General features: G+C 38.4%; 2 protein-coding genes across 4 annotated transcripts in view; one reads left to right on the plus strand and one right to left on the minus strand.

Moving 5' to 3' along the window:
* LOC125255945 (histone-lysine N-methyltransferase 2D-like) overlaps window positions 1-19441 on the minus strand; it is a 526365-nt gene that overhangs the window by 164648 nt on the left and 342276 nt on the right. The gene's annotated exons all lie outside the window — the stretch shown is intronic.
* Window positions 1-19441, plus strand: part of map3k1 (mitogen-activated protein kinase kinase kinase 1, E3 ubiquitin protein ligase) — a 64458-nt gene that overhangs the window by 40148 nt on the left and 4869 nt on the right. For both annotated transcript variants that reach the window (XM_048171389.1, XM_048171399.1), the window contains exons 8-18: window positions 1188-1269; window positions 2663-2849; window positions 3825-4079; window positions 10534-10655; window positions 11225-11316; window positions 12489-12681; window positions 13391-14660; window positions 15083-15235; window positions 15574-15736; window positions 16950-17081; window positions 17493-17635. In XM_048171389.1, coding sequence (XP_048027346.1) covers window positions 1188-1269; window positions 2663-2849; window positions 3825-4079; window positions 10534-10655; window positions 11225-11316; window positions 12489-12681; window positions 13391-14660; window positions 15083-15235; window positions 15574-15736; window positions 16950-17081; window positions 17493-17635 — 2792 coding nt within the window. The remainder of the gene's footprint in view (window positions 1-1187; window positions 1270-2662; window positions 2850-3824; window positions 4080-10533; window positions 10656-11224; window positions 11317-12488; window positions 12682-13390; window positions 14661-15082; window positions 15236-15573; window positions 15737-16949; window positions 17082-17492; window positions 17636-19441) is intronic.

Here is a 19441-nt window from a genome sequence, read left to right on the forward strand (position 1 = left end):
TTTAAACATAAACTAGGCCTTTAGGTGCCACATATTTGTTTGCATCAAATCTATGTCTGCTAATAAAAACAATAGCTACGCTTACATGGACACCTTTTCTTTCAATTGATGAATCTGAACATAGTGTTTACATGAACGCTAAATAAAGTGATCAGGTTGATGTGCGCGTTTGTCACAAGCTTTCCGCTGTTTGCGCGTGCTAACCATTTTCCTTTTCTTTGTTTTAAAGAGCAGAATTAATATTAATCTGTTTTCGTTCCTAATTGGGAAATGACACATGAATTTTAGTGCTGTGCTGCTTATATTTATCAAGCAGTAAAAATGCCCTTTCCCACACCTAACATGAGATGTCTTTGGATGAGAGTCTGAAGCAGAGACTGATGGGTCATTGTCTTTGCAGCACTTCACAGACAATGAGTGGAAGGAGAATTTTAGACTGACACGACGCTATATATTACACTATATTCGACAACAGCAGCTCGTTCCATGCGTCATTACGCCATCTCTACATCATTGCACTTGCACAGTACTTTCCAGTTTCGGTTTTCAATCTGATCAAGTGTTTACATGTCGTCTCCATACGATTAGAAAAGGTTTAAACCACCCCTTACAATCTGAATGAAATTTCCATCAGATTTGGCCAATTCATTCCGATTGACATGGTTACATGTGCTTTTGATATTCCGACTGTGCTACTAGTTCAATTACAAACCGATTATTAACACCGCTATTAATAGGGCAGTATATATAAAGATAAAAAAGGCTTTTTAAATGTTCTTTCTCAGTTTTGCAAATTTGAAATGCTCATTCATTGTCTCAATTACAGAGCTCTTCAAATGATCTCCACCATGCTAAAAACACTAAAAACAGCCAACAACCAGAGATTGTTGCTGACTGACAAATAAAAAATAAAAATGCTGCAGTAATAATGCAGAAGGAATACAAAATTGTGTACCCCCTTAGGGTGTAAATAGGCTAAATATTGCACAAATCTGTCATAATACCCACAAAAGACAGATACATGTAATAACAGGAAGATTGCTCAAAGGAGACGATTTGAAGTCTTACTAGTTGTTTGTTGAAAGAGCGTCCTTGACCCATTTCTAGCCCTATATCTCCTGACAGCCTTCATGTAATGATGATGAGTTTTGAGAACATCTCTTGTGTCCTGTTTTTTTTTTTTCCAGGGGCCGAGGAGTGCCGGAGAAATCACGATACATTAATCTGCCCTCTGTGTAGAGCCAAGTGGAAGTCTCATGATTTTTACAGGTAAAGATGTAGAAGTCAAGTCACCTTTATTTATATAGTGCTTTTTGCAATATAGATTGTTTCAAAGCAGCTTTACAGTGATAACAGGAAAATAATGTTACCAAGTATGTTTTGTCTGTATAGCAGCTCTAGAAGAAAATAGTGTCACTGTCCAGCTTAAGTATGTTCAGTATTGATTCTTTTCCATTGTAAAAATCATTAGTTCAGTTCTCATACAATGGTGTCAATGCAGGCAGATCAGTAATATTGTTGAATAGTAGGTGTCCCTAACTAAGCAAGCCAGAGGCGGCAGTGTGATTAAAAGCCTGGAGAATTCAACCGTTCATGAAAGCTTCAGTTACAGATGTTTTATGACTAACAGACCCAGAGGAAGAGAGTCCTACATAAACACAAGCAGGCAGATGCTAACGGGACCCAACAAGCCCAAACACAGATGTAGGTTAAGAATGCTGCCGTCATCAAACCTAACGTGTCAGAACAGCAGACGGCAGTAACTGATGAAGCTGGCAAGCTCTCAGCTCAAACCCAGCGCTGATGATTGTGCTGTGAAACAGCAGGGTGCTTCAGATGAAGTCATGTGTCTTCATCCAGAACATATGCCTGTGGGATTTCTCCTGTTTGTATTTGTTCTTAGGATTTGAGACTGAGATGAGGTCATGTAGAGGTCAGGGTAGGCAGATGTAGAACTCCTTTCTGGTGGTTAGGTAAGCGAGACAGCCCGGCACCAGCCATGTTTGTGTGTCTGCCCGGGATTGACATGCTAGCGGCTAGTCTGTTTTTGGTGATTTCCAACTCCCCGCAAACCATCCAGAGATTTGCCCCACACACAGTGATTCCGAAACCAAACCCTGCTGTTTCTTCTTTAGGAAACTGCAATTATTCTAATTTCATGAAGTAAATCCCCTCCATTTGTCTTAGCTGAATGTAAGATGGCATGACTTTTAAGAGGTAGGTCTTACCATCTCTGCTTATGAGAACACAAACCACGGGTTTGGTCTGTTGCCTTTTGTGATGTTTTGTAAGCTATTAGACCATGCATGCGTTTTGCTGTGTTATGAGAGACAAAGGCAGCCATTAGTATAAACTGTCACCACTGCAGTGAAAGAACAGTTTTAGGTTTTGCCACGGGGCCGCTCACCTGCCATGCATTGGCCAGTATTTCAGTACCCAAGACTCAAAATACTGTTGTTACAACAGTTTTTTTTAAAATACCACAAAGATGGTAGTACTGTAACTGATGCTATAATAGAAATTTTTGGTAACACTAATTTCTTATCAATTTAATGCATTCTTTCTTAGTAAAAGTATTAATTAAAAATCATATTGTTTTGAATAGTAGTCTACAGTGGATGTTGTCTTAAAGAGCTTTGTCTTTCTGTTTTTGTGTGTGTAGTTATGAGGCATCATCTACAGTGGAAAGCACAACAAACCGCTCCCAGACACTTGCTACTTCTTCGTCATCTTCATCTCTTCAGGCTGAGAGCCCCAGGGCGGGGCAGGAGGGCGACTTCTCTCTTCCACAGTATGGAGTGCAGCACATCCCCCAGACATACACAGAGCTCGCTGAACCCTGGATCAAGGTGCGCTCAACTTGAATACACAAAGACAAAGATATTAAGATGCAATCAATGTATCAGGTCAAAACTCATTAAAGTGACCATTCATGAACAAAAAGTACATGGCTTTCATGTATTCTATTCATGTAGATTTTGACAGGACGATCATTCCTTGGATAATCAGGCTCTAATTGTGGTTCACTGGAGCCAAAAAGCCTTAGAAATAGCTTTGTAACCTTTTTCAGACTGATAAACTTCAACTTTTTTGCAAAGGTCTTCAGAAGACCTTATTTTCTTTCCTTTGTGTCATGATGTGCTGTAATTTAAAGGGATAGTCCACCCAAAAAATGAAGATTCTGACTTGCACTGTTTCAAACCTGTATGACTTTCTTTCTTCTATGGAACACAGAAAAGATGTTTTGAAGAATTTTGGTAAACAAACAGTTTTGGTTCCCACTGAATGTCAAAATAATGTCAATGGGAACTGAAACTCTTTTGTTACCAACATTCTTAAGGATAGCATGTATTGTGTTCCGCAGAAGAAAATCATACAGGTATGGAGTGAGTAATTAATGACTGAAATTTAATTTTTGAGTGAACCAAGCCTTTTAAAAATGTGCAGAACAATATAGATTTAAATATCAGCCATCAATATCATAAAAATTATTGTTGGCTGTCATATTCATCAGTATTCATATATCACTTCTCACATAAACTGATATATTTTCCATCTAAATTGTCATTACCGCAATGCAATGCAAAGCAAAAAAAAAAGTTTTAAGTGCAGCTGTAAGTATACATCATGGTAGTATTCTTTTACATTTAATTTATAAAGATTTTTATTAAAATCGAAAATGTCACAATGTAAGAAATCTTACTATTGTTTCTATTTTATTTTTTTGAAGTTTCAGTAAAAATATGACCTTGCTGTTTTGTAATGTTATATTAACTGATGTAAACAAGCTCTTCATGGTTGTGTGTGTTCATGCTCCCTCTCAGGTGTTTGGTTTGGAGCTGGTTGGCTGTCTCTTTTCCCGGAACTGGAACATCAGGGAAATGGCCCTTCGGAGGCTGTCACATGACGTGAGCGGAGCCCTCCTGTTGGCCAACGGCGAGCATTCATTGGCCGGTGCGGGGGCAGGGCTGGGCACAGCTGCTGGGAAGGTCTCTGGAGACGTGGTGGTTGAGTCCTGCTGTAGTGTGCTCTCCATGGTCTGTGCAGACCCAGTCTACAAAGTCTATGTGGCAGCACTGGTGAGATGCTTTACCTCTGTCTTAAAAACACTATTAAGGCACAAAACAACATCACTTTAATAATATGGTCAGTTGTGTATTATCTGTTAGACATGACAATGAATAAGTACTTAGGGGTATGCGATATCACAGTTTTTGATTGTGGACGATTAAAATGTCTCCACGATCTGCTTATGAAGAAATATTGCAGTATCGTGCTAGTGCATTCTATCAGTTGCAGTTCTAGGGCCTCCGTCACAACATACTGTACAATGTGACATACATTCACATCACATTTTAACGCAGCAGTAGAGTAATATTCGCGGGACACTCGCGTGACATTCGCATGCTGATGCGCTGTTCTAACATTGTTTTTCAGAATGTGTACACCCGAAGCGCACAGGTACTAAAAGCCTGTCAAATGGCGTCTGATTACCAAGTTATCTTTCGAGTCTGATTGTACGAATACTGTCAAATACACACAAAGTTTACATAAACACAGTTGGTTATGTCTAAAGTGAAAGTAAACATTTGAGAGAAAACTGGATGCATGGCTGTATATATGTGACGATCTTTAATGTGACAGAGCAGCCTAATATTAACCATGCTGCCGCTTGTATAGTTGTGTAGTGTAACTTGGATAGTTCACACAAACATGAAAATTCTGTCACTTACTCACTGTAATGTTGTTTCAAACCTGTAATAATTTCTTTCTTGTGCAGAACAAAAAAATAAAATATTTTGGAGAATGTGGGTAACCAAACAGTTGCTGGTCCCCATTGACTTCCATAGTAGGAAAAACATACACTAGTCACTGTGGACCAACAACTGTCTGGTTACCCACATTCTTCAAAATAACTTTTATTTTCAACAGAAGAAAGAAACTCATTAGGGTTTAAAACAACTTGAGAGAGTAAATTATGACGCTTTTTGGGGTAACTATCTCTAATAAAACAAAACAAAAAGAGAAAATCACCCTCTGCTCTTGATTGAGAACTTTAATACATTAGCTTTATTAAGAATCAATGTATAATTTATACAGTTAACTGTAGTGTTTTATTTTTATATTTGTTCATTTAATTTTTTGCTTGAATGCTACTGTTAAATACACCTACAGTAGCTGAAAAAACTAAAGCAACGTTGATTTTATTTGTATAATGCGTAGCCTATCTTTTTCTTTTTTAAGATTTTTGTCTTCGCTACTTTGGCCTAATGTCTGTCATTCTTTTTTGTTTTATATTTTAATATTTTGTAAGGCTTTGTTTTTAAAATATGGAAGTTAGTTTGGCTGTAATGTTCAGTGGTAAAATGGTAAAACCAACATGAAGAATCATGATAAAATCGTGAATCGTGATTTTCCAGGAAAAAATCGTGATATGATATTTTTGCCATATCGCCCACCCCTATAAGTGCTTCAATTAATCAGACTGCACTGGTTAATAATGGTTCCCAAATATTTGTCCCCTTTTTGTAAAGAAAAACCTACATGCACCCACATAAAAGAGACTCTCAGACATAACCTTGCTTGCACAATCCTATAGGATTTATTTAAAACTTTGTAATTAATACAGCACTACAACTACTCAACTTCAGCGGTCTTCTCTTTGTGCTCGTGATAAGTCTATAAAGTGCCCTCTTAACTTGTTCGGCTTCATACTGTCAGAAGCTAATATTTGAGGCACATAACACACTGTGGTATCTATTCATTACCTACTGTTGAAACCAAGGGCAAGATATTTTCATTTTACTGTCTGAGATGTTTTTGTTGTGTTGCGTCATATCTAGTGTAGACATCATCATTGATTTATAATGGGTTTTTGATGCTTTGCGGCGTTCGTGTCTGGTGTAGATATGGTGTTTTGGTAGCTGTGATGTTCGATGCAGTAATCATCTTGAGGTTATAAAATGTCAAATTAATATTTTGTGTTCAATTATTTCATTATGTGGCAAGTAGCTGCATAATAAGCGGGATAATTTCGCAGTGGAGGTTTCTTTTGCATAACAATCTGCTGACTGCACACTGTACTTTAGCCTTGCCCTAACTCTGGGCCCCCTCTGGGGATTGCGCCCCCCCATTTTTGGAACCACTGGGTTACATGCATGTTTTTTTTTTTTTTAGGTCATTTAAGCACTAGTATGTGAAGCAAAGGTCTTTATTATTCAAATACTACAGTCCTTATGTCCAAGTGTAATGCATTCAGAATGCTGAAATGCTGTGAACTTACTTACCACTGTTCACATGCCTGACCCACTGCTATTATCATGTGAACACTTCAGTCACATGAAGTGTTCACAGCGTGTCATGCTACTGTTAAGATCATATGAACGAGAGATTGTGGCACAGCAGAAGGAAGTTGCACAATACTGCACCAACCAGGAGCTCCTACAGTCATCAGGGCAGGTTAAACTGAGACTAGAGAATTGGGACATAATATTGGTTTGATGGCCTTAGCCATTTCATTTGGGAATTCACGTTTCTTCTTTGAACTCTTTTCTTCATTCACACCTCAATTCAGATTTTCTGTTCAAATGAGAATGACCTGGTCCGAATGGGTGATGCTCCTTAACTGAGCTGCATTCAGAGAAGCCCTACCCCATAGAATACAGTCCAGTTTTTTGTAAATTGAGCAAGATTTGATCACTTCACTGGTCTACTGTTTTGAGTGTCCTTCATTCCTTCATTACGCCAAGGCCACATCCAAATTAGACTGGGTGATATAGGTAAAAATTCTCAGTATTTTTCCACAGTAAAGTTTACTGCAAAATAATCAAGATAATAAAAATAATCTAGGCATATTACCACTCACTGCTTTTTACTGAATGAACACAAAAGGAAAATTTTAAAATCTTTCTTTTTAATAGGTACCAGTATAAAAATATAAAAAAAAATATTTGAACAAAAAAATGTGTGGTTGTCACAAAACATGTTCTTTAAAGAACAAAGAAACAAATTACACATTACATAAAACAAGTGACAGTTCTTTCAATCTGCATTTACAATCCAAGACTTGAAGCACAGATCTATTTTGACATGCAGTATGAGATTTTTTTTTTTGTCTTGTCCATTGCTATGGTTATCACTGTCAGTCATCTCAGTTTGGGATTTAATCCCACATTTAAATAAGGTTGACAATCCAGAAACTTTGCAGTGTGTTTGCATTGTGAAAAATCTATCTTTTGTTCAAACTGTGACTGGGTTTAATACAGATGGCGAGCTAAGAGCACTCCCTTTATAATCACTGAAGCTGTCAATCACTTCAGTCCAGTGCAAGCTCACTGACTGACTGAGTTTCACACTCATGCAAAACTGTTATATTAAAAAAAAATACAGCTGCATGAGCATACAGAACACAGTGAACCTTGCAGTCAAAAGAAATGGGCATTTAGAGCAGTGTTGAGTGGATTCTGTGTACCTTAAACATCTCTGTTTGACCATTGTGTTCATGCAATCAACAGACATGTCTGTGATTGGCTGCAATGCTCAACTCTTCAAAAACACTTAAAGGTACACTATGTAACTTTTTGTTCAAATTGTACAAAATTAAAGTCAATACATCAATCCTTCCAAAACGTGTTTTCGTATTACCCTGATTCACTGTGGTAAGCCTATTATAACATTATAGGGCAGTTGTGGCCTAATGGTTAGAGAGTCAGACTTATAACCCGAAGGTCGTGGTGTCAGTACTGGCAGGAAATGTAGGTGGGGGAGTGAATGAACAGTGCTCTCTTCCACTCTCATTACCCACAACTGTGGTGCCCTTGAGCAAGGCAACTAACCTCCAATCGCTCCCCGGGCACCACAACAAAAAAGGTCGTAATAAAACCAGAATCAACATTGGCTTGGCTTTTCGAAGATGACGATAACTGAGGGATTTGAAATGTTGTAAAGGTGACTCAGAGAGGGCTTTTATTACTCAACAGGTGAATAAGGTATTTTATTGAACAGATAAATTGCCATATGTAGCTCTCTAACAGAGTTCATTGTAAAGCATTATCTATTGTGAATTTCATTATGGTTGTTGTAGCACTGTGCTGGAATTTTTAAGGAAGTGCCGTGTCTATTAATGGGTAAAGCTACCGAAACGTCTTCAGCTAGTCAGCTCCTTTCCATCTAAACTGGTAAATGATAACCATATTCATCTGCAGAGTCACGCAGAGCCGAAGCACAACAATGTTCTTCCACAAAATGCATGCAGTTTTGTTTTTTAACCGCTAGAGACCCAAAAGTTACATAGTGTAGGCTACCTTTTAAATAGAAAACATTGACTCTTTTCACAGTGTGCTTACACACATACTCATTCCCTAATTTTATATTGCAAGCAAAATGATGCAATAATACCGGAAAAATGCAATAATACCAGTAATATTTGATCACCCAGCCCTATACCTTAAGACTGCTGTCAATAAAAAAATGACAAAAATCCCAACAAATAAAACAGAAATAAAGCAAAATACCATTTCATGGCCCTTAATACTTTTCACTTGCCATTGTCTGCAAAAACCTCTTCAGTGAATACAATGTATAGGTATTTCTTTTCCTCTTGTCAACTTTGATCTGAGGTTATCTGAACCGGGCCAGAGTACTAAAGTGCAACGAACCACGCTGGCTAGTTTTAAAGTTCACTTCAAACCAGGAAGTCTGGAAGCAGCAGGGATCCTGAGACTGAAGCTGGAAAAGAAAGGTTTCCCTTTTTTCTTTCTCTCACAACCTATTTCTCTTCCTTTTAAAACAAAAAACAAACAAACAAAACAATAGTTCTTGCTGCTTGGACTTCTGGGATGGTGTCTTTCCCTCAGGCTCTGTGCTCCAGTGAGCCGCCTTTATGAAAACAACAAGCGTTTTGTCCGTTCGGGGCTTTCCAGCAGTTTTCCTATATTCTTCGAACACACACCAGAAAGAGGGCTGTCTCTATGAACTAAAAATACTACAGACAAAAGCTTTCAGGATGTTACCTTGTGTTAGACAGCTCTATAAACACTGCATTGTATTGAAGTTGGGTAGCGGTCTGGCTGATCTAAAGTCCGCTTGTGAGCTAAATGTGGCAGTTTAGATGTCATAATGTTTCACTATTTATACTTGGTGTGGAGTTGCATGCAGACGAGCATTGTTTTATACTTTTGTGTGTGTATATGTGTGTTGGCAAATGCGTGTTTGTTTTCGGTTGGGGAGTGTGTGGTGGGTTAATCAATGCTGGGCCGCGCTCCAGTGCACTGTGCTATCAGTCACCACTCCCAGCTCTCTCTGGGAGTCAGGGTCAGGGTGAACTCTTTCTCACACACGCACACAAACACACTGTGTAGCACTGTTAATGTACTGTACCCCAGTGGTTCTCAACCGGCAGATCGCAGGATTGTTAAAATTAATAAAATCAACTAATCATATACTTGTTTGTGTAGATAGGCTAGTAAAATAAAACTTAAAAATGGAGAAAACGCATCCCATTTCTTTTGCTGTTGACATCGGAGGCTGTACATCCAATGAAACTCAGTCACTTTGTAGAGGCTAGCAATGTTACGCAGATGCCAGATGACTTTTGGACAGTAAACAATTTTGGTACTATATTTGGCCATCACATGATGCCCAGTGTTGGGATGCATGATTAGAATTGAGTTTTTTTCTGATAACATTTGTTTTGTTTTTTTTGATTTAATAAAAGCATTGTTTGCTTTGCTTGTTTGTAGCACAATTTCACCAAAAATGTTGTAATTATATATCAATATGATAATAATAATAATAATAATAATAATAATAATAATAATAATAATAATAATATATATATTAATAGTATTATAAAATATTATTTTATTGTTTTGGTTGCTATTGTTATTACTACTAAATATTATTTTTCTATTTATTATTATCACTAAATAAATTAAAATAAAAAAATACTATTGTAATTTCACTGTAAAGGGAAAAAAAGAATATTTACGAAAAATAAGAATTTTATTTTTAGAGTACAACAAAATTTCCAATAGTAATATATATTATTCATATTTATTCCAATATTAATATTTATTGCTTAACAATCAAGCTTTTATTTTGGAGAATACTCTTTAAAAACTCTCTTTTGTTGACAACATGCACTTTCAGGCCTGGTTTCACAGGGTTTAGATTAAGCCAGGATTAGGCCTTAGTTCAATTACGATATTTTAGTAGCTCTTATAAATATGCTTTAAAAAAAAAACATAACTGGTGTCCATCTTGAGACAAAACAATGCCACTAACATATTTTAAGATATGTCAGTGCAAATTGCTTTCAGTTAAGACAGCTCAAACGTGCATTTTAGTCTTCATTAAATAAATATTTCAGTTAATCATGCAGTCCTCTCTGGGTCTTAAATCAAAACGGTCTGAGAAACCCATCTTGACTAGACTAGAGAATTCACAACACAAGACATAGTCCTGAATTTGGCAACATTGTTTGTGCTTTTGTATAGATCTGTATTAAGAGTCGATCTTTGTGGTTTGTTTCAGAAAACTCTGCGAGCGATGCTTGTCTACACCCCCTGTCACTCTGTGTCAGAGCGGACTCGATTACAGCAGCTACTGCGGCCCGTGGTGGAAACCATACTGGTCAAGTGTGCAGATGCTAACAGGTACAACTTAACAACATATCTGATTGGGCCTGTTCGTCATGCATAGTGGATAAATAAGTTGCCTTGTTGTAATTGATGGTGATTTGACTTGATCCACGATTCCTCCATTATTCAAAGCTAGTAAAAAAGGAATGATCACAATCAGAAGATCTGGTATACATCATGTTTTAAGTGTCAGGCTGTCATAAAGTTAACAGGCTATCGCCACCTAGTGGACAGGCACTGTAATAAACACAAATGATTGCTGATGTTTGTTAAAGAGTGATGATTTTGTTTGAAAGAGTAGTGAGTATGAAATCAAATGTTGCTGTTTATTATGTCTATTATGAATGATTGATTGGTGCATATTATTTTAAAGTAAACAATCTTTCATCAGTATGTAGTAACTGAAACATCTTTGCGGACATCCTCTTTTCCTCATCCAATCAATTCTTGAAGAATAATCACGTGTTTGTTTATTTTTAGTGTCTTGTTTGCTCAGAAGTACCTCTCACATTTTCCTGTTGACTTTCAATGCTCTTTTGAAGTGGGTTTGCTAAGTGTACGTGTTTGTCTTTTTGTGCTCATAGTCGCACCAGTCAGCTGTCTGTGTCCACTCTGCTGGAGCTGTGCAAAGGTCAAATGGGGGAACTTGCGGTGGGCAGAGAAATCCTCAAAGCAGGTACAAATTTGTAATCATCAAATCTATGTCTTAATGAAATTATCCTATGGTTAATGTTTCGTGCAGCCTCCATGCATAAATTAAATTTAAAGGTTTAGTGCACCCAAAAAATGAAAATGTTCTCATTAATTACTCGCCCCCATGTCATTCCAAACCTGTAAGACTTTCGTTCATTTTTGGAACACAAATGACGATCTTTTTGATGAAATCTGAGAGCTCCATAGACAGCTTAGCAACTGGCACTTTTTGAACGACGCTTCAAAAAGTTCATAAATAGATCATATAACTAATCCATATGAATTGAGTGGTTTAATTGTCAATTTTAATTTAGTCAAAAAGAGCTTTATATGATGAACAGGTTGAATTTTGCCTTTTATTCACATAAACATTCATAAACTCGCACATCATTTGTGGTAAACGGAAGCTCAAGCATGTTTGCTTGATGTGTGAGAACCAATGAGGTTCATTCTCTTGTTACGCAGCACGTTTGAACTTCTTCAAGAGGTTTGTTCTCATGCGTCAGGCAGGTAATCAATATTTATATGTGAATAAAAGGCCAATTTAGTTTTTTTGTGGCTGTCAGTGTACAAGAAGAGCACCATAAAAGTAGTCCATTTGACTGCATTATATTCCGTGTTGTTTGAAGTTATTTGTTATTTACTAAACTATGCACTTATACTATGCACTATGTACTCAACTGTCAAGTGCAGGGGTATAAAGCTGACCTCATGGCAGGCCACAGCCCTGCAGAGTTTAGTTCCAACACTTCTCCAACACACATTCCTGTAGTTTTCAAATAAGCCTGAAGTGCTTGATTGGAGTTGAAGCTAGAATTTTGCACCCCTGGTCTAGTGTTTTTTGTCATCCATCATTGAAGCCTCTTTCCGTACACTATAAGGAAAGCTGTCACAGAGTGCATGAAGTGTCAAACGTTCCACACTTCATTATTTTTTTTTTGTTAGATATACTTTTCAGTGTGAACACCCTACTGACACTTTATACTACAAAGTGGCATAGGATAGAGCATAAGTACAAGATTTGGGATGCACCTATACTTTAGCTTTGTGTGAGGAACAGAAAGCTTACACTGTTATTGACTCATAAACTAACCTTTTTTTAATATTTGTTTGCTTTTCAATAGAAATATGTGTTCATCTATGATTTTCCATTAGGCTCTATTGGTATTGGTGGAGTTGACTATGTCCTGAATTGTATCCTGGGCTCTAAAACGGAGGCCAATAACTGGCAAGCACTGCTGGGTCGGCTGTGTCTGATCGACAGGCTCTTACTGGAGTTTCCTGCTGAATTCTACCCTCATATTGTGTCAGGTGAAGACTGCAACCAGGCCCAAAACATTGTGGAGAGGTACAGAAATGCATGCTAATCTTGCTGATCTTCTGTTCTCGATTTATGAAATATGAACATGTATAAAAGTTAAGCATTTTTGCAACCGTTTAAACAATTTTAGGATGTTTGTGTGATGTCATTATTTTCTAGTGATACAATTTAAATTAGCATAAAATTGTACAGTTAAAAAAATGAATGCCAGAACAAGTACCAGGATTGTAAATTTAACCTAGGATCATTTCTTTTATATGTAAGCAAAATGGACATTATAACTAGCAATGTTCACTCAGTAAGAGCTTGCCAAGTTGGTATGTGTTTATTATTTTTTTTTTTTCTACTCTCAAGCAAAATTCTTCTGGGAAGAAGAATTTATTGAAAGTGGTAGTGTAACATAGCGGTTGATTCTTTCATGTCTCATCCTTCTTAAAATCTTAGCTCAAGGTTCTGTCTGTGCAACCAGACCTTTACTTCTGGTAACAAATTAAATTTGTCTCACTAATTTTAAGGGCCATTTAGGTCACACCTTTGCAGACACCGATACAATTGATTACATTACAGACCCCATTTAGAGCAGGCATTAAGACATTTTGGGTGTTTTACCAGGGTTGCAATCAAAACATAGCTCAATATTCATTCAGTTTTTGATAATTGAAACCCATTTAAAAAGGAAAGGGATGTTCTTTGCTGTATCGTCATGGGTTTTAACTCCATTATTTTGCCTTCGTAGGTACCAGAAGCTGCTGCCTCTTCTAAGTTTCGCACTGCAGTCCATCGATAACTCTCACTCCATGGTGGGTAAGCTTTCCCGTCGCGTCTTCCTGAGCGCTGCCCGTATGGTAGCTCGTGTGCCTCATGTCTTCGTCAAGCTACTGGACATGCTCAACGTCACCAGTTCTACTCACTACGCCCGCATGCGCCGACGTCTTCTGGCCATCGCTGAGGAGATGGACATCCTGGAAGCCATCCATCTGGGACTAGATGACTTACAGACTGGGCACAGTTCGCACTCCAATGCTTTCCTCGAGCCCACAGCCCCCCATAACTCCCCATGTACGACTGAAAGGAACTCTCCCACCCATGGTCTACAGCAGCCGACTGCCAGGGTGGCGCTTTCAGGTCAAGCCAGTTCAACTCCTGTAGATGATATAACAGAGAGACTCTCAAACATCGTCACAAGCCCTGCTGAATTTCCAAAGCCCCCCGTTCAGGCCCGAAACAGACCTATGAGTCAATGTTTGAACTCCCCCTCATCCAGTCAACCCCCGAGCCTTCCTTCTCTGTCCATGGCCAATGCCTCAGCCTTCCCTCCAGAAAGCCCCAAAGCCCTGCCACAGAGTTTTATGCCCAACAAACTCGCCCAGTCCTCACTGAGTACCCAGCGCAAGTTGCCACTGCAGAAAGGATTAAGTGGAGGTGTCTGTAGTGGTAAGGAGCCGGAGAAGCTGCCCTCCCCTGTGTTTACCCAAGCTCGGCCACTTCCCTCGAGTCAGATCCACTGGCCCAGACCCTCTCGACCCTCTCCCACTGCCTCATCTGACGGAGCTAAAGCTTTAAGCCCAGGGACAAAGAGCAACATGAAACTGGACCTTCAGGAGGTCAGGTCCAGAGACGACATGGGCTGTAGTGGCGGTTCTGCTCTCATCCCCAGTGAGGACACAGTCTTCACACCAGTAGAGGAGAAATTCCACGGTATAGATGCTTCGGCCGATCTCAGCTCCAGCATGGAGGACCTTTTAGAAGCCTCTATACCTGCAGCAGACAGCACAGTCACCTTCCAGTCCGAAGTGGCAGTGCTTTCACCAGAACAGACCAACACAAACGACGACACGTACAGCGAGGACATGACCAAGAACCAGAAGTGCAAGGAGAAGATGGAGGCTGAGGAAGAGGAGGCGTTGGCTGTAGTCATGGCAATGTCCGAGTCACAAGATGCCCTGCCTATCATCCCGCAGTTACAGGTGGAGAAAGGAGAAGACGTGATCATTATTCAGGTGGATGTAAGTGCATGACTAAATATTAATATCATAGTCAACTTTGCTCAAAAATAAAGGTGACTCCTGTACACTGTCAGAAACAACAGCTTGTCTCTTAAAAGGACATCTTGGTACCTTAGCTACCCCAAAAAGGGTGCATATTAGTAGTTTAGAGTAGTAATATGTATCCTTAAGGTGCTACTATGAAATATGATACAATATGGTAAGGTATGATGTAAATAAAGAAGAAAGATGCCCCATTAAGGGCACTGGCCCAGTGACAAGCTGTAGAAAGAGATTTGACTCCACTAATATCTAGTATCACTAATATCACAAATGCTTGTTTAATCATTCTGCCTTATGCAAGCACTGCTCGTGTATAATTTTAAGATCAAAACGTTTGTTTGGCTTAATTTTTCCCTGCCTTTTTTCCTTTTCATGGTCAGACACCAGAGACTCTGCCTGGTCATACCAAAGCAAAGCAGCCATACAGGGAAGGCATGGAATGGCTAAAAGGGCAACAAATTGGCCTGGGTGCCTTTTCGTCATGTTACCAGGCTCAGGATGTTGGCACTGGTACTCTGATGGCTGTCAAACAGGTGAGAATATCTGTTACATACACCACCCGATACTTCACATGAGGATTTTCTTCATGATTTTGTGATCTGTTGCACTGTCGTGTTCAGGTTTCAAACCTTACCTTTACTGGTCAGTCCTACTAACTGTTGATGTACACCATTTTTTTCAAACACTTTATGGGGAATCTTTGTGTTTGGATAGTTGTAATGCAAATTATCTGAAAATGCTGAGAGATGATGTTGACTGGTCACTTATAACAACAGTGGCAGTGATGACTGAACATGTACAGACAGATGACGGAACAGAACGTACTATATACAGTACAGACATGATGCCTGATTGTGATTTAATTCTTCAGGTGACGTATGTGAGGAACACCTCCTCAGAGCAGGAGGAGGTGGTGGAGGCACTACGAGAGGAAATTCGCATGATGGGTCTCCTTAACCATCCAAACATCATCCGGATGCTGGGGGCAACCTGTGAGAAGAACAACTACAACCTTTTTGTAGAGTGGATGGCAGGTGGGTTGTCACAAACATGCAGAGAGTAAAGGTGTGGTCACATAAGCGAAATTTCACACACAAAAAACGGGTCCAGTATTATTTTCAAACCTAGCATCTTTTCATTGGCCAAGGTAGTGAATCTGTGCAACTTGAACTTGAAACTGTTGCAAAATCTGCACTTGTGCAAAATTCCCATTGGCTTGGAGTCCTATTGAAATGTCTGGATTTCGTCCATTAGAATTTGCTGAACAAAAGTAAACAGCACCTTAAAGATAGTGGTCATGTTGGGATCTCACCAGGGTTGCCAGGTCGCAGAAAAATTTCCAGCCCAAAGACTCAGAACCCACCAAAAATAAATGAAAACTAGCTCAATTAATTATATATTCTATATATATATTCCATATTCTATATACAAAATTACTTTAGCAACCATGTATGAATGAAAATGTTTTGCAAATTACATTGTAGTTCGTATGGGTGACTAAAGAATACACTAAAAGTTGATAAATGTAAAATATTTTTTTCTATATTTAACATTACCTTACAGTAGCGAAAGATGACTTCCCTTTCCCTCACGTCTTTCCTCATGTAGATTGCAGGTTTTCATATGTGGCTGGATGGGCACATGCAAAATCCCTTTAAAACTAGGTGGCCTTACAGCGTTTGTCTATGTATACCCTAGACTACATTACGGCCTATACAGGACAAACAGGGTTTAATATGGAATGCAGCCTTGATGACTTTAACTTCAAATGCTTGTATCCATGCTTATGAATGAGTAATGGGACGATTCTGTATTATATGTAACATTGGCAACCCTAGTTATGACTTATAATAGCCTACATAATCTTCTTTTCATTCACTCTAATTCTCTCCACATTCACTCTTTTTGTTTGCACTCAGGCATCAATGTGCAGTTTATCTGCAATGCCAAACTCAATTAAACCAACTTAAAATTCTGGAACTCACAATCTCCATCTCGCAGTCCTTAGGTCGCCAGGTATTCTTTCTGAGGATCAATACACGTTTGTAAAAGGGTCCGATTTAATTTGTGGAATAACTTTTTTAACTGCATTTTCAAAATAGCCCAATTGTGCAGGAAAACGTGACCTTGGCAACAGTGGATCTCACAATGCATTATTACACGAGGTCCTTTTGGCTTTTAATTACTGTTTACCAGATCTGACCTGGTCTATAAAAGTCATACTTGAACCCCTCTGTTTTCCTCCAGGTGGCTCTGTATCTCATCTCTTAAATAAGTATGGCGCCTTTAAGGAGGGTGTGGTCATCAACTACACTGAGCAGCTCCTACGAGGTCTCGCCTACCTCCACGAGAATCAGATCATACACCGGGACATCAAAGGTAAGCTACTGGAACATGGCTACAGAAAGCACTGCTATTGTCTCAAGCTGGGAGGAATGATTTCCAGCCTACTCTTGTGTCCTTTGATGAATAAAGGCGGCATTGACTTTTTCAGTTCAGTTTTTGTGTGTGTGTGTGTGTGTTTTAAGCTCTGTTCCAAACCTAAACAGGTACCTACTGCCTACTGAGACAGCATCATAATGTAGGTGCGCTCCCAACTCTATTAGAAAGCAATGGAACTCTGTTTGTGTAACGTGGAGTTGTTGCCCAAGTATGACATTTAATTTCAGTTCTGGTACCTTATATGGTAGCTCTCTATGTAGGCAGTAGACGGCAAGGCAGCTCACTAGGTTGTGGAACAGAGCTTTAGGATGTGTTCTCTTATTTATGGTCTCCTTTTAACCGGTGTAGGTGCCAATCTGCTAATTGACAGCACAGGCCAGAGGTTGCGGATAGCTGATTTTGGGGCAGCAGCACGTTTGGCTTCAAAAGGCACGGGTGCAGGGGAGTTCCAGGGTCAGCTCCTGGGAACCATTGCCTTCATGGCTCCTGAGGTAAACATTTGAACTTAAAAATGCAAAACCTGCCTCGTCACTACATAAAATGTGTTGAGATGGAAGTGTTCACCCTGAAGTGTTTAAACAGGCCACTGTTTAACTTCTGTGTTCCATGAGCGTCCGTGTCCAAGTCAGACACAATATCAAAACTGTTTACTACTTGCATTCAAATAGGACAGTATGTGGCAATGGCAAAGTTTCTTTTGTTTTCAATAAATATTGATGTATTAAATGCAGACAGTACAGCCAAAATATACATCTGTTTGGTTTTAAACTGAGACGCACACCAGTCACTTTTCTTGGGTCCATTTAATTCAACTACTTAAGGAAGATGTAGAGGTTAGTCTGCTCAGACTCTGCTTAAAGCTTTGGTTGGAAATTGAGAGACTGAGAGAAAGAGACCTTCCCAGACAAAAGAAAGCTTGTTCATTTTGAAGAGGTTTCAGTCATGAATACCCTGCCGAGGGAGGCAGGGCAAGCTGAACCGCTTCCTAATTAAACAGAGTTTGGGCACACAATAACAACAACGAATTAAGGGGTCAGCCAATTGTGGCTTCCTCAAAAGAACTGCAGTTTACTTTCATTTCAAGTTACTCAGAGATCTAAATCCACTTTGTCCTATTTTCCTGACTGGGCATGTAACTCTGAAGACTACACAGAGAGGTCACGAACACCCTACTGAAACCTAAAATGACAAATGGGACACCCTATGATTTCATAGACTTAACGGACACACACACACATGTGGCAGCCATTGTAAGTCCACAAAACCGTAAGTGCATATGAAGTGTGGCAAGTGTGGATCAGGGCCTTATTTTAAAATGTAAAAAGACCACTATAACTAGTAGATGGCAGCAGAGGAGCACTGATTGGTTCATTAGCCATTTCCACTCCCTTTTATATAGGTTTTTTTCCAAGTTTTGGTTTTGAATTTATTTTTAGACATTATCAAATCACTATTATAAAATATAAAAAATCTATTTTTTATCTGTTTTTGCCACTTTTTGTACTGATGCAGGAAAAGTCACAAATTGCGAGTGCAGAACTTGGTAAACTTGCACTAAACATAAAATCGTTTAGTGTTTTGAGATACTGAGTGGATTCTGACAACCGGTAACTTAAACACCTCTGATTGGTCATTATTTTCAACACAAATGCCTGTGATTTTGCTAAAAAAAAAAACTCAACACTGCAAAATTGTTATATATATATATATATATATATATATATATATATATATATATATATATATATATATATATATATATATATATATATATATATATATATATATATATATATACTACCGCTCAAAAGTTTGGGATCGGTAAGATTTTTAATGTTTTTAAAGAAGTTTTTTCTGCTCACAAAGGGTGCATTTACTTCATTAAAAATACAGTAAAAACAGTAATATTGTGAAATATTATTACAATTTAAAATGACTGTTTTCTATTTGAAAATATTTGAAAATGTAATTTATTCTTGTGTTGGCAAAGCTGAATTTTCAGCATCGTTAATCCAGTCTTCAGTGTCACATGATCCTTCAGAAATCATTCTAATATGTCAGTTTGCTGCTCAAGAAACATTTATTTACAATTGTACAAAATATTTGTGTACAATATATTTTTTTTTTTTTTCAGGATTCTTTGATGAATAGAAAGTTCAAAAGAACAGTGTTTATTTGAAATCTAATCTTTTGTAACATTATAAATGTCTTTACTGTCACTTTTGATTGATTTAATGCATCCTTGCTAAATAAAAGTATTAATTTCTTTAATTTCTTTTCAAAAAAATAAAAATAAA

The sequence above is a fragment of the Megalobrama amblycephala genome, linkage group LG2, assembly GCF_018812025.1.
Source record: "Megalobrama amblycephala isolate DHTTF-2021 linkage group LG2, ASM1881202v1, whole genome shotgun sequence".
Taxonomy (NCBI): Eukaryota; Metazoa; Chordata; class Actinopteri; order Cypriniformes; family Xenocyprididae; genus Megalobrama; species Megalobrama amblycephala.